Source organism: Opisthocomus hoazin, chromosome 4 (genome assembly GCF_030867145.1).
Source record: "Opisthocomus hoazin isolate bOpiHoa1 chromosome 4, bOpiHoa1.hap1, whole genome shotgun sequence".
Lineage (NCBI taxonomy): Eukaryota > Metazoa > Chordata > Aves > Opisthocomiformes > Opisthocomidae > Opisthocomus > Opisthocomus hoazin.
In genome coordinates, this window is record NC_134417.1 from 58,484,039 (window position 1) to 58,496,918 (window position 12,880).

Below are 12,880 nucleotides of genomic sequence, written 5' to 3' on the forward strand. Positions count from 1 at the left end.
AAGAAATGCCTCACCTCTCGCACAAAACAAAGCAATCCTTTTGATTTATTCCGTTGTTACTATTTCTTGATTTTTTTAGATTATTTCTTAATTTTAGGTGTACTTGTTCTAGATTTAAGAATGTTTGTATTCTTAAAGTATACAAAAAGGTAAACAACAAGAATAATAAAGATATAATCTATAAAGTTATTTTGAGATTACAACATTTTTAAAAAAAACTTATCAATGCGTTAGTAAAAGATACGAGTAAATTAACGCTTTAGCAAGAGCAAATTAATACAGGAGAAAAACTATACACTCACGAAATACAGTACAGACCCAAAAGAAAACATTGCCCTTATTAATTTAGAAATTCAACAGCTTAGAAAATAAACCCCAGAATTAGTATATATTCTTAAATTTTACATACGGGTTTTGCACATAAGATGTTTACAACGAGAAATAGTCATTTGATAACCAGATCTCAAAGGTGTTCAGAGTTTTCCACTGCTTGACCTACAACTTCACAACTGCAGAGCAAGTCCTGGCTTGTTTTGTCTCTTCCCCAGGCTCTGCAGAAGTTTTAAGATGAGACTATGCGTGCACAGATACGATGTCTTATGCTATAGGTTTGCATCAAGGTGTCCAACATTTAAAGAAAAAAAACCCCACCAAAACACAACCCCAACATTTTGTTTAAGAATAAAACTAATCAATTGCAACTTTATTTGCAGGAGATGGAAACAGTGCCTGTCTGTACAATAGGGTTCTTTTGGGGATTTCAGGTATAAAACCTCATATCTTTTTCACTTCTTTTTTCACTCATAATTTATAGAGAAAACAAAATCTTCCCTTAGGCTACAGTTTGTCAAGTTTTTTTTGCTTCCTGCTCAAAACAGTTTCTAAGCTGTCTGGAAGCATATTTGGGGCAAAACATATTTTTCTCGCTGGAAAAGAGAGGGTTGTTCCCTCTTTCCTAATTATTAAGGCAACTAAACTTTGAAACTTGACATTTCGCTGCTTCTCATTGGAACACACCCATGAGCCCCTTCGAAGTCAGTTCTCGGCGAGTTACTTACAGGACATGGGGCAACCCATAAATTAGGTTGACAGCATTTGCATCCAGAAAGCTGATCTGGTTTGTTCTGTTTCTTCCAGAGCCAGCATTTGAAAATCCCATTTGCAGCTCGTGAGCATAACTTTTTAGCCTGGCCAAGGACCATTTTCCTAAGGAACTGAGCAGGCACCTGTTGGCCTTTGACTCCGCGGAGCCAGGAAACACTTTTGTCCTATTCTTTCCACTGCCTAACTCCCTCTGCCCACACTTTTCTTTGTCTCAAAGGAAATAACCACAACTTGCTGAAAACACATGCCCAGCAGCTTTTGGGCTAGTTTTAGCTTCCTCAAGCTTAAGGCAGCATTAAAAGCGTGCAATTAAAATTAAAAATTCAGGATACAATAAAGTTATGTTTAATCAATTAATTAAATTATATTACTGATATGACGCATCCCCATTTATTCCTATAGTCTTACAAATACAGATACAATTATTTTGATTTTTTCTTTCTTTTTCTTTTTTACTTTACTTCAAGAGCAGAAGTGCTGTGTTTTTACTAATTTGCCAGCACTGTGGGAAATTTAACTAGAATTTCTGGATTTTCAGAGTTTAATTAAACAACTTGAACACTCAGTTCAGTCAAGTTAGTTTACTTCTATGTTTCATTACCGTCAGAACTGATATTTGGATTTATTTTTTTTTAATTTAAGATCAGATTTTGACTAGAACCTTATTTCAGCTCAAAATCAGGATTTCAGCATTGAGTATTAATATTAGAAACCTGCACAAAGCTAAAACAGAAGGGTACGAAACTCTTCTGAATTTCTCTGGATCCATCATTTAGTGTAAAGGAGTAGACTGAAGCATGCAGCTGACATTGTTTTTCAGCCCAAGAACGAAAATAAGCAAGTTTTGGCATTTCTTTGCTGATGCAACCTTGACTATATTTTTACCTCGTTAACTTATGGCAAATAAGGTAGGTATTAGCCTTGCCTCTAGCTGTTGCCTATGAGAATGTTTCACTGGCTGTTTACATATAGGCTAGGGCTTTATCACAGGTCTGATGCAAGAAAGCTGAATTTTTTCTCTGGCCTCTGTGACCCCATTATGGTACTTTGTTAGCATGTGTTCTGCGAGCTCGGCCTCTCTCCTACAGCACGGCTATACATTCAAACAATGGACTCAAAACAGACTTGCAAAAAATAGCTTCAAACCAGGCTTACAGACTTCAGTTTGCCTAAATAGATAATTTTTTTTATGTTTTCCTACTTGATTTTTTAACTTTGGTTTAAGGAACACTTTCAGAGCATTTAAAAGCTCAGATAAACCATTTACTGTGGCAAAACTTTACAGAAACCAAAAATATTTCTTGAAGAAAAACTTGAATCTGAAATTTGTAGGAAAGACTACTCAGTCTAAGATATATTTGTGTGCCTCCAGTTGTATCAAGGGTCGCTCAATTGAGATGTAAATGGAGCTTTAAAACAGGAATTAATTAGCATGAAAGTAACATTCTATGTATGTACTTTAATTTTGTCAGACTAAGACTTGTATTTATTTTCACAGGCTATGCCTTCTGGGGATGCAGGGGATTTTTGTTGTACAGATCTCTCTTCTACTTAAATACTTTTGTAGAAGTTTTAGTTACTTGACTCAGCTGCTTTTGGCAATAACTAGGCTGTACATAAAATGTTTTAAAAAAAATAATTTCATTGACTAATTAACTGTCAGACAACCATAACTTGGGGGGGGTGGGGAGGGGAGGGAAAGTATTTCCTTATAAAAGAAGATTGCGCCAGCCATTTTATACTGACATTACCTACACAAATAGATCTCTTGTAATCAAAGTTCCTTAACATTTTATACCTAAAAATATACACAATTTACTAAGGTAACCCATTGCAAAGGAAACAGTTATATGGTACGGCTTTCATGAGAAGCACAGAAGACTAAGCCTAATTTATTTAAAACTAGATAAAGAATAACAGAAACGACCTAATGGAATTATTCAGATATGAGCACTAATGTCTGCAGGAGGAGCCAACAATCCTGCAGCTCAGCCTTCAGCCTCACAGGTAGTTTAAAATTGCCATATACTCTATAATTCACAGACTCAGCTACTCAGTCTGCGTAAGAAACGGAGCAGAAACAAAAACTCAACTGTATTTGACATTAAGTTGCATTCTGATCTTCAGAAAAATATTAAGTAGCAAATGATAAAATAAATACTGTGTTGGGAAAACACATTTTAAATACAAACATTCACGACCACGTTTTTCAAAGGATACATGCATCAATGGCCAATTTAAACAGCTATTTTCATGAATTCCACATCGAAATTGGAACACTTGTTCCTGATGAGATTTGTAAAAGACACAATCAAAATCTAAACCAAACTATTGCCTGAACTGGAAGGCAATAAATTCTCACCAACCCCGGGCAACTGAATAAACATATTTTAAGACATTTAAAAAATTAAAACAGAACAAAACAAAAAAATGTAGACTATGAAACTTCAGCAGCTAGCATCTCCAATTTTGATAACCAAATAACTAATTTATATCCAAAATAATACTTTTTTAATAATAAAAGCAAAGTGTTGCAGAGTTTCTTCAAAGGCCAGCATTACACCAGAATTTTTAGAAAAAAAGAGATGGAGATTTTTTTCTTATTGATAAATAATGGCTACTTGGGAGGAACTCTGGGCATCAAAATCTAACCAGTGCCAGGCATTAAAAAGAAAATTTAACACTCCTTCCGTATAACTTGAAGATATGGAAGCTCCTGGGGCTGAATTCTCCACAGCCCTATGCTGCTGCTAGCTGAAAACACCACTATCGCACCAGTAAGGCAAAACGGATTCTGGAGAGGAGGGTCTCATTGTTCTCACCAAAGGGATTTCATGCTTGGGTTGCTGCCCCATTTTACTCCCTTACTTGATTTTTTTTTTTTTCCCCCCTTGCAAAAGATCTCCTTGATCAAAGGAGGAGCAAACAAGAAATACATTCTGATTTCTCTAAAATGTCAGAAAATAAAACAAAACCAAAACAGAACAAAAACCCATCTGAAACGAGTTAAAATACACTTAACTAGTGAGAAACACTTTTACTTCTGAAATAACGCCTTCGTTTTCAGTTCTCCACTCCTTGTAAAAGCCCCACAAAATATTTTGTAGCTGGAGGAAGCCATATTGGCAATTCTTCCTGTCACTTGATCAAATAAACTTCTGAATATGTCTGGCTGTATTGTACATGATATATTTATATTTTCTCTACATTTTCTTTCCACCACGATTGCAAGGATCTCAGGTTTCAGATATCAGAGTGAAATATGATAAGTTCTGTTTCGAAAGTCCCATTTTAAACCCAGCTGTGCCAAGCAGAGCGAGGGCTGGTGGAAAGTGTGTGTGTATACATTCAAACCAGACCGTAAGCTATTTTCACGTAATTTTAACGTGTGTGACCAGATTTTTGTTTTGCAAGGTCCGTTTGTGAACACTCGAAAGCCGAAAAGTAAGAGAAGCGGAGCAACCAGGTCTTCACTAAAGAGATCCCAGGGCAAAATGGGGGGGGGGAAAAAAAAAAAATAAACCACTTACTTTCAAACCAGCGTGCAGAGGTTCGCCCTGAGCCGCGGTGGCAGTGGTTTATGTACCGCAATACACGCTTAGAAACTGTTTGTGTTGTGACCGTGACGGCGCGGCTTGGCGGAACGAGGGCTCCCGGCGAGCGGAAGAGCACAGGCAGCACGGCTAACCTCTTTGTAGCGCTTTTTATTGAGGGAGAAAACCAGCCCCTGAGCAGCAAACCCCGCCGGGCGCTGGCTGCAGCGCGTCAGCCCCAGCTCCCGAGCTCCCGCAGCCGCCCCGCCGTTGTCCGCTCCCCTGCAACTCCGCGCCGCTGTGGATCCACCGGGGGTGGCGGCGTTCAGCGGTGGACCCCGGCACCGGGCCCCGGCGAGGAGCCGCTCCCAGCGCCGGGAGCCGGACCGGCCGCCGCCGCTTCCCCGGGCTGCCCGGTTCGGGAAGGGCGGGCGGACCCGCCGGTAGCACGGCTCCGGCGCCCGGGGCCGCCGACCCCGCCGGCTGTGAGGGGCCGCCCGCCAGCCCGCCCGCCCGCAGCTCCCCTGTGCGGACATCCCCCCTAGCCGGCCGCGCTCCCCGCTTCCCGTCAGGCCCCCGGCGCTCCTTTGTTCGCCGCCCTCCCGGGCACGGCTGCGGCGCGGCACCCGGGCCCGCCGCTGAACCGGAGGCCACCGGAACCGGCTCCTCTGCGGCGTGACACCCACTTACCGCCGTGCGGAGCCCCGGCCCGCCAGGCAGGGGGGACCGGACCCGAGCGGGGCTTGCACTCCCGGCCCGGCCCGGCCCTCCCCCGCTCCGCCCCGACCCTCCCCGCCGCGCGGCCCCCGCCGCCGCTTTCGCGCCACGCGCCGCAGGGGCCGGCGCGGAAGCCAATGGGCGGCCGCGCGCGCCCTCCCGACAGCCAGTAGCCTCCGCGCAGCGGCGGCGGGCGGCGCTGGTAGGCGCACGGCGCAGCCAATGGGAGGTGGCGCCGCGCCACGCCCCGCGCCGCTTACTACGAGTTACTATGGCCGCCCGCGGCCGGGCGCACGGGGCGGCTCCGCGACCCCGGGGCTGGCAGCGCCTGGCGGCGGGGCTGCGGCCGGGGGGTGAGGGGTGGGGGCCGGATCGGCGCCGTGGTGCCCTCCCGCCCCGTCCCCCCCCGGCGGCAGGAGCAGGGCCGGCGGCGCGGGCAGCCCCGCCGTCGTACCGGTGGGCGGGGGCCGGGATCCCGGCGGCCGTTAGGCCCCGCGGAAGGCGCCCACCGCCCCTGCGCCCCGCGGCGGCTGCCCGCCCCCCCCCCCCCGCTGCCCGTCATGTGGGCGCCGCGCCTCACCCGCGCGGCCGGAAAATCAGCCGAGACCCCGAAACAACCCCCAGACCCCGTACGGGAGGGTGAACGCGGCGGCCGCAGCCGGTGGGACGCGCCGCGGGGAGGGGGGAGGGGGGCACGGCGGGGTCTCGCGGCGGAGGGGGGTGGGAGCACATGGCTGCGGGTTTTAATTCTGCGCGGGGGAGCGGCGTAAAAGCCCCGGCTAATTACAGGCTGGCTTCGCCTCCCTGCGCGGAATGTTTATGTGGGTATTTCGGTTTCCCCCGGGTCTGCGTGGGCCGTAGGCATCAACGTTTGAAACGCAGGGGAAAAAAAAATTAATTTTTGTAGCCCTTTTTCTTGCGGAGGTTGCTCTGAAAACAAGTTGACGGTGAGAACGCTCTGATGGGTGCTCATGCGCCTGGTCTGTGGCTGCCAAAACAAATTGCATCTCAAACTGTACCAAATTATGTTCTCGGTAACGGGAAGGTTTGGGAGCGCCCGACTGACCGGGGCCGTGTCCATCCGCGCAGGGCAGCGGGGACTTGTCAGGCGGCATGGGCAAGTTTCTGTTGTCGATTCGCCTTTTTGGCATTCAAGATTTGGATTTACTCTTCAAACTGCTAACCAGCTCATGCTTCTTGACATACAAAGCTATACATTATTTAGCTTTACAGAAAATATTTTGGCTTATTAGCAAGATGTTTTCAGAGTATCAAAAAAAAGGCACTGCTAATAAGCAAAGTTTTTTTTTTCCAATCGTCCGATTGCAAAGTGGTTTGTGATGTTATTGGGCAACTGATGTGTATTGTTATCGCGAACTCTCACTCTTCATTTCTTAAAAGAAAAAAAAAATAACCTTCCAGCAAAACAGATTATTAAACTAGGATATTAAGGGAAAAAATATGCACCCTGTTTTGCAGTTTCGAGAGGAAATACCAGGCAACTCTACAGACCAACCACGTAGAAACGAGCACATGCAGACTGCCTTATAGATTCAGTACAAATCAAATCTATGAAGAACGCGATTCCCCTGCAAGAGCAGCCACCAACTCCCTTTGCAAGTTTCGCCCAGAATTCAGCGTGTTTGGAGGGGGCTGTTTTTAACTCGGTTTATTTCAGCCAGACTGCACAGGACAGGGTGGAGAAATACAAGTTCGTTGAGGGGAAACGCCACAGCCAGCATCGAGAAGTCACAAGCAGCTTAACACTGTAGGGGAGGAAAAATAAAATAAAATATGTAGATATCTGTCCCCAAGACAATTCTTTGCTGATTTTCTACAAAATGGAAGTTGTGATTGAATTCCGGCGAGGGGAGCGCACACCGCCCGCTTCCCTCAGTCACGAGCTGGCAATTAAAAGTTCGCGGAGCAGACACCGAGGTGAAACAATGGGCTGAAAGCCCGCGCACCCGACAAAAAAGGGCCGCGCCAGCCCTCCCCCCCCCCCCCCGGTCACCTCACGGCTCCCCGCCCCGCCCCGCCGCAAGCCCCCTGACCCCCCACCCCCACCCCGGGGCCGGCGTTTATCGCCCTGGGGCGGCTCCCCCCCCCCCCGCCCGGGTTTGCGTGGCCCCCCGTTAGCCGTGCGCCGGCTGGGAGCTGGGCGCGGAGCCGGGGAGCGGTCCTCCGTGCTGCCGACTCCCGGGCGCGCTCCGGGGGGACGGGGAGGGTGTGGGAACCCTCCCGCCGCTCCCCGGTGACAACACCGAGCCGCGTTCCGCGGATCTACCGGCTCTGCCGGGCGAACTCGACCCTCGGCTCGGTGACAGACGACCTGCCCGAGCGCCGTGCGGCACGCAGCGCTGGCTTTCCGTTCCGCGTCCTTCCCTCGTCTTCAGGCAGCGTTTCGCTGGCGCTGGGAAGGCTCCGCGCCCCCGAGACCCCTCCCCCACGAGCCCACCATTGTACCCGCACGAACGGGGAGAGTTATGAATGGTTCCTTGAACCGGGCCCTGGGGGTGGGGGGTGGGGGGAGAAGAGGGTGGGGAGGGGGTCGCCAAATCCCTTTGTGTGCCGTTACCAGCCGATGGCAGCGGAGCCTTCCCTTCCCCCCTCACGCCCCGCGCCGCCCACCATTACCCGGCTGGGGAGGCAGCGCGGCCCCCCCCCTCCCCTCCAGGGCCGGGCAGCGCCGGAGCGCGGCCCCCTCGCCCCAGGACCCCCCCTCCCCCCCTGCATCATCCCCCCGCTCTCCTCCACCCTTTTGTCTTCCCTTTCTTTTATTCCCCCCCCGCCCCTTTCCCCCCTTATCCGCGAGGCTGGGCGCGAGGGGCACCGCGTGCGGCTCCTTCGAGGCCGGGGGACCGGGGGGGACCGGGAGGGACCGGAGGACCCCCCCGCCCCCACCCCGCCCCGGCAGCCCCTCAGCACGCAGCCGCCGCGGAGCTGCGCGGGAGCGGATCCTCGCCCCCCCCGCGCCCCCTCCCCTTTCTTCTTCTTCTTCCCCCTCTTCTTCTTCATCTTCATCTTCATCCCCCTCCCCCTCCGCCTGCCCCTCCCCCCCTCCCCCGCGGTGCCGGGGAGCGGAGTCGCCCAGGCGCGACCCCAATGAACAATCCCCACCGCCCGGCGCGGCGGGGGAGGGGCGGGGACTGCGGCTCCTTGTCCCCGCCCCCGGGTCACACCCCGCTCGCGCGGGGGGGGGAGGGGTGCGGGGGCGCGGCCGCCCGGCCGTTTTTGGGCGGCGGGGGCGTGCGGAGCGGCCTCCCCTGGCGGAAGGGCAGCGGCCGAGCGGAGCGGGGCAGGGTTGGTGCCCACCCGGCTCCGGTTTCCCCTTCTCCGGCCCGCTCCAAACTTGTCCTGTCCTGTCCGGCCTCCCCCCGCCCCCCTCCCCGTCCTTCACCCCAGCCCTCCCTCCTCCTCCTCCTCCGCGAGTGTGTGCGCGCCCCATCCACTCGCTAATTGAAGAGCTGGGATTCCTCACGTGAGAAGTTGATTTGTAGTTTGAACACGTGGCTCATTCAAAAAGCCGGAATATTCAAGTAAATTTTTTTTTTCTCTCTCTCTCTCCCCCCCCCCTCCCTCCTTCCCTCCCTCCCCCCTCCCCTTCTCTGGGCTTTTTTTTTTTTTCAATACGGGGAGGCGGCGCCTGCACGCACGTAGTGTGACATTTTCATAGTCCGCCTGCTGCTGCCAAAGGGGCTTGGGGGCAAGACAAAAAAAGTAGTTTTTTGTGGGGTTTTTTTTTCCTTCCCCACCCCCCCCCACTCCCTTCCCCTCCTTTTCCTCTCCTCAGCCCGCCATCCGCGGCCCCGGCGCTGGGTGTTTCCCCCGCGCCCCCCGTGCGCCTGGGTAGCACGGCAGGCACTTAGGGCTCCCGTTTGGCCACGCGTTTTTTTTTTTTTTTTACCCCTTGAGAGAGAGAGAGAGAGGGAGGGACACAAGCTGCGGATCTGATTTTTTTTTTTTTCCCCTGTCTCCTCTCTCTCTCTCCCTCTCCCTCTCTCTCTCTCCCTCCCTCCTTCCTCCATCGCATTTTGTTTTATTTCCCCCTTCCTCCCCACCTCCTCTCGCAAGACGAGGGTTGCAGCCCGCCGTGCGCGCCTCCCCGAGCCGCCAGGAAGATGAACAAGCTCTACATCGGCAACCTCGGCGAGAACGTCAGCCCCCTCGACCTGGAAAGTCTCTTTAAGGACTCCAAGATCCCCTTCTCGGGCCAGTTCCTGGTGAAGACGGGGTACGCCTTCGTCGACTGCCCCGACGAGAGCTGGGCCATGAAGGCCATCGAGGCACTTTCAGGTGAGCGCCCCCCCCCTTCCCCCGCAGCCCTGACGGCTCCCGCCACCCGCGCTCCTCCGCGGAGCTGCTGCAGCGGCGGGCTGGGCCGCGCCGCCGGCATGGGGGTGGGAAGGGGGGGGTCCCCGCTCCCCAGCCCCCCCCCCCCCCGCCCCCAGGTGAGGTGCAAACCGTTGTTTTCCCAGCGCGGCCGGAGCCGCCCGGCCTTCCCGCGCCCTCCCCCACCGTCCCCCCCCGGCGTGGCGGGGGAGTGGGGCCGGGGAGGGGCGGGAGCCCGGGCCCACGGACCCGCGGCGCGGCGGCTCCCATGTTTTTCCACACCCCACGGCTAGCCCTGCCCGGCCGGGGGCCCTGGCTGCCTTTGGGGGGGGAGGGCTGCGGGCGCGGAGCCCTCCGCGGGGCAGCGGCTGCGCCCCATTGCCCCCAACTCGGGAGGGGGGGAGCCCTGCCTGCCCCCCCCACCCCTGCTGCCCTGCTATTTATTTCGGTTTCTCTTCGCTGCTCTCACGCACCCATCACCGCCTCCAGCAGCGCGCCGGCTCCTGGCCCCGACATCCTGTTTTTGTGTGCTTAAAAAAAATAAAAAAAATAATATAGATAAAAAAAATATATATTTTTTTTCTCGTGGAGCGGCTTTGCGGAGATCCGCCCGGAAAAGCTTCCTCGGAAAAGCCGGGCTGGGGCTGCGCTCGGTGCCCCGGCTCGGCTCCCTTCCCGCCTGCTGCCGCGCAGAAACCCACCCGGGGCTGGAGGCCCGGCGGCGGCGGGGACCCCGCTTCGGGGCCGGCTCCCGCTCACGGCACCTCGCGGGGCTGGGGCGGAGGAAGGGGCCCCGCCGAGGGCAGCTCGGCGGCGGCGGCTCGGCCCCGGGCTGCGCCGCCTTCCCAGGAGCCGGGTCCCCGCTCCGCCGGTGCCCGGGCTGCCGGTGAACGGGGCTAATGTGTTGCGCTCCCGTTGCCCGCTCCGCGCTGCCGCCAGCCCGCGCCGGGAGACGGGGACGCGGGGCCGCGCTCAAATATTTTTTTCCCCCTTTTCCGCTTGTCTCTGCAGGTAAAGTGGAGCTGCACGGGAAACTCATAGAAGTTGAACATTCAGTCCCTAAAAGACAAAGGTAATTTATTTCTATTTTTTTCCCCTCTGCCCCCACCTTGCTCCTGGTTACCCGGTGGGAATCAATTTGGAAAAAACGCTTAGGTTCGTGCTTCTCTTCCCTGTAGACAAACGGACTGCTTGCTTAAACCCACAGGCGTGCACCCTGTGCTGTTCTAGAGGTTTTCTCGTGTATTTCTAGCGTGTAGTGTCTTGACCAGGCAACAGTGGTAGTATCTTTTTTTTTTTTTTATTTAAAAAAAAACCTTTTTTTGTGGGAGAAGCAAGTTACTACGGTCCGATGGCAAATGGTTGTGAAGATTTTAAAATTTAAAGTTCCACGAGAGGAGTTAAAACCCGGGTGTTAGCAGGAAATGAACTGTGATGTTGTGAACTGTGTAACGGGCAAGCGTGTGAGCTGTGCTCCAGCAACAAAAAGCATCTTGTAAATATACTGGTATACATCGTTTTTTGATCCTGCCATGTTGGAGTCTGCAGCATTTTATAGGCATGTAGCAGAAGTCTCATCTGTATTTCGGAGGATTTTTTCATCACTGTTTCGAGCTGGTCTGTAGGAGCAGCAGGAGAATGACTACTTCCCATCAAGGACAGGATTTATGCATCCTTAATTTCTAAACCTATGTTTAATTTTTGCAAGGTAGTAATTTTGTTGGGCCTCGTGTAAAGAAGCAATACTTGCAGTAAAGGAGGGTTGTATTTTTAATACTGCCTGTAGCAATTCAGCCTGCTCCTTTCACAAATATTTAGATTATAGAAAACCTGGCGTGCACTAGAGAGTAAAAGTGAAATAGATCAAACTTTCCACGTGCTTGTTGCTGTACTCCATTATTCAATCTGGGAAGTATGTCTGTCTGTATAACTTTGGTAAAAGGGGCTTCTACTATTTCAGGGCTGTTTTTGAAAGTGCAGTCTTGTTAAAACGGTTGATTTGAAAAGGTGAATTAGCTTTCTTGATGGGCATTGTATCTTGGTATTTTGAGAATTAGAAGTTTAATTACTCTTTGGTGTTAGAGGAAAGCTTCACTTGAGAAAGTATGGAGGATTTTTACTCTAGTTAAGGGAAGGGGGGAATCCCTCCCTGGACAAATACATAGCATGCTAGTCTTTATGGTTATATTTATTTGATACTTTTCACTGGAAATAAATATGTTGTATGTATTCTTTCCCATTTATTATGCAAGGTATATGGCTTTGATTTACTGCAGCCTATATTTCAGATCTTTTGTGTATATAGAAATATTGTTGCAGATGGAATACATTTTTAGATTTAAGGAGAAAATTCCATAGGACATGAGAATTGATCATCTATCAGTCTCTGAAATAAATTTATTATCATGATTATTAGTCTTAAGCTTGCACAAGTAGCATTCTATTTATGCTGTTGAAAACAAATGAATTTTGCTCACATGAAGGTGAATTTAAAATCACAGGTGGCCCCATCAGCTTTTTTTTTTTTTTAAATCATTGCTCAATGTGTGTGAAAGTATTCTCCTGTTCTCTCAGCTGTCAGCTGAACTGGTGTAAAAGTCCATTGTCCATGTTGGGTAGCACGTTTTCATATATGACTGTGAATTAGCAATTATCAGAAACAGATATCTGTCTGTAACTTGTGGAAAAGAATTCTGCACTGAATTTAAGCACTTTTCTAGGCACGTGTTGCCTATGTATAGGCATAATATTGACAAAATTGAGAAAGTAATTGTATCACCTTACACGTATTGTTTCTCCCAAAGTGCTTATTTGTTAAAACACTGTCTGATCATGCAGTATCACACTGGAATGTATCAGTTATAGTTCAGATTTATACTGCTGTTTAACAGAAAATTAAATTGCATTTCTCATAGTTGCACTTCCTTCTCCTTTGTTTCCGCTCACACACTTCCAAAATCAAATATAGAAAGTCACTTAAAATTCATTCAGTGGCCTCCATACGTAAAAGTGACTCTTTTGCTCCTTTTATAGAGGTTTAATACCATTCTTTTTTTTTGGGCAGGGGTCAAAGAGTTGGAGACTTTTTCCATGTCTCTAAACATTGCTTACTGGGTGTGTTTTTAGAGTTGCTAGAGACGTGTGAAAACACAGTTTTGAAATGTTGAATGTTTTGGTGAACCTGGTTATTCAGG

General features: G+C 50.7%; 1 protein-coding gene across 1 annotated transcript in view; it reads left to right on the forward strand.

Annotated features, from left to right (window-relative positions):
• The first annotated feature begins 8,814 nt into the window (after window positions 1-8,814).
• IGF2BP3 (insulin like growth factor 2 mRNA binding protein 3) overlaps window positions 8,815-12,880 on the forward strand; it is a 116,887-nt gene continuing 112,821 nt past the window's right edge. The window contains exons 1-3 of the mRNA XM_075417454.1: window positions 8,815-8,893; window positions 9,429-9,650; window positions 10,698-10,758. Of these exons, the coding sequence (XP_075273569.1) occupies window positions 9,476-9,650; window positions 10,698-10,758 (236 nt within the window). The 5' untranslated portion in view covers window positions 8,815-8,893; window positions 9,429-9,475. The remainder of the gene's footprint in view (window positions 8,894-9,428; window positions 9,651-10,697; window positions 10,759-12,880) is intronic.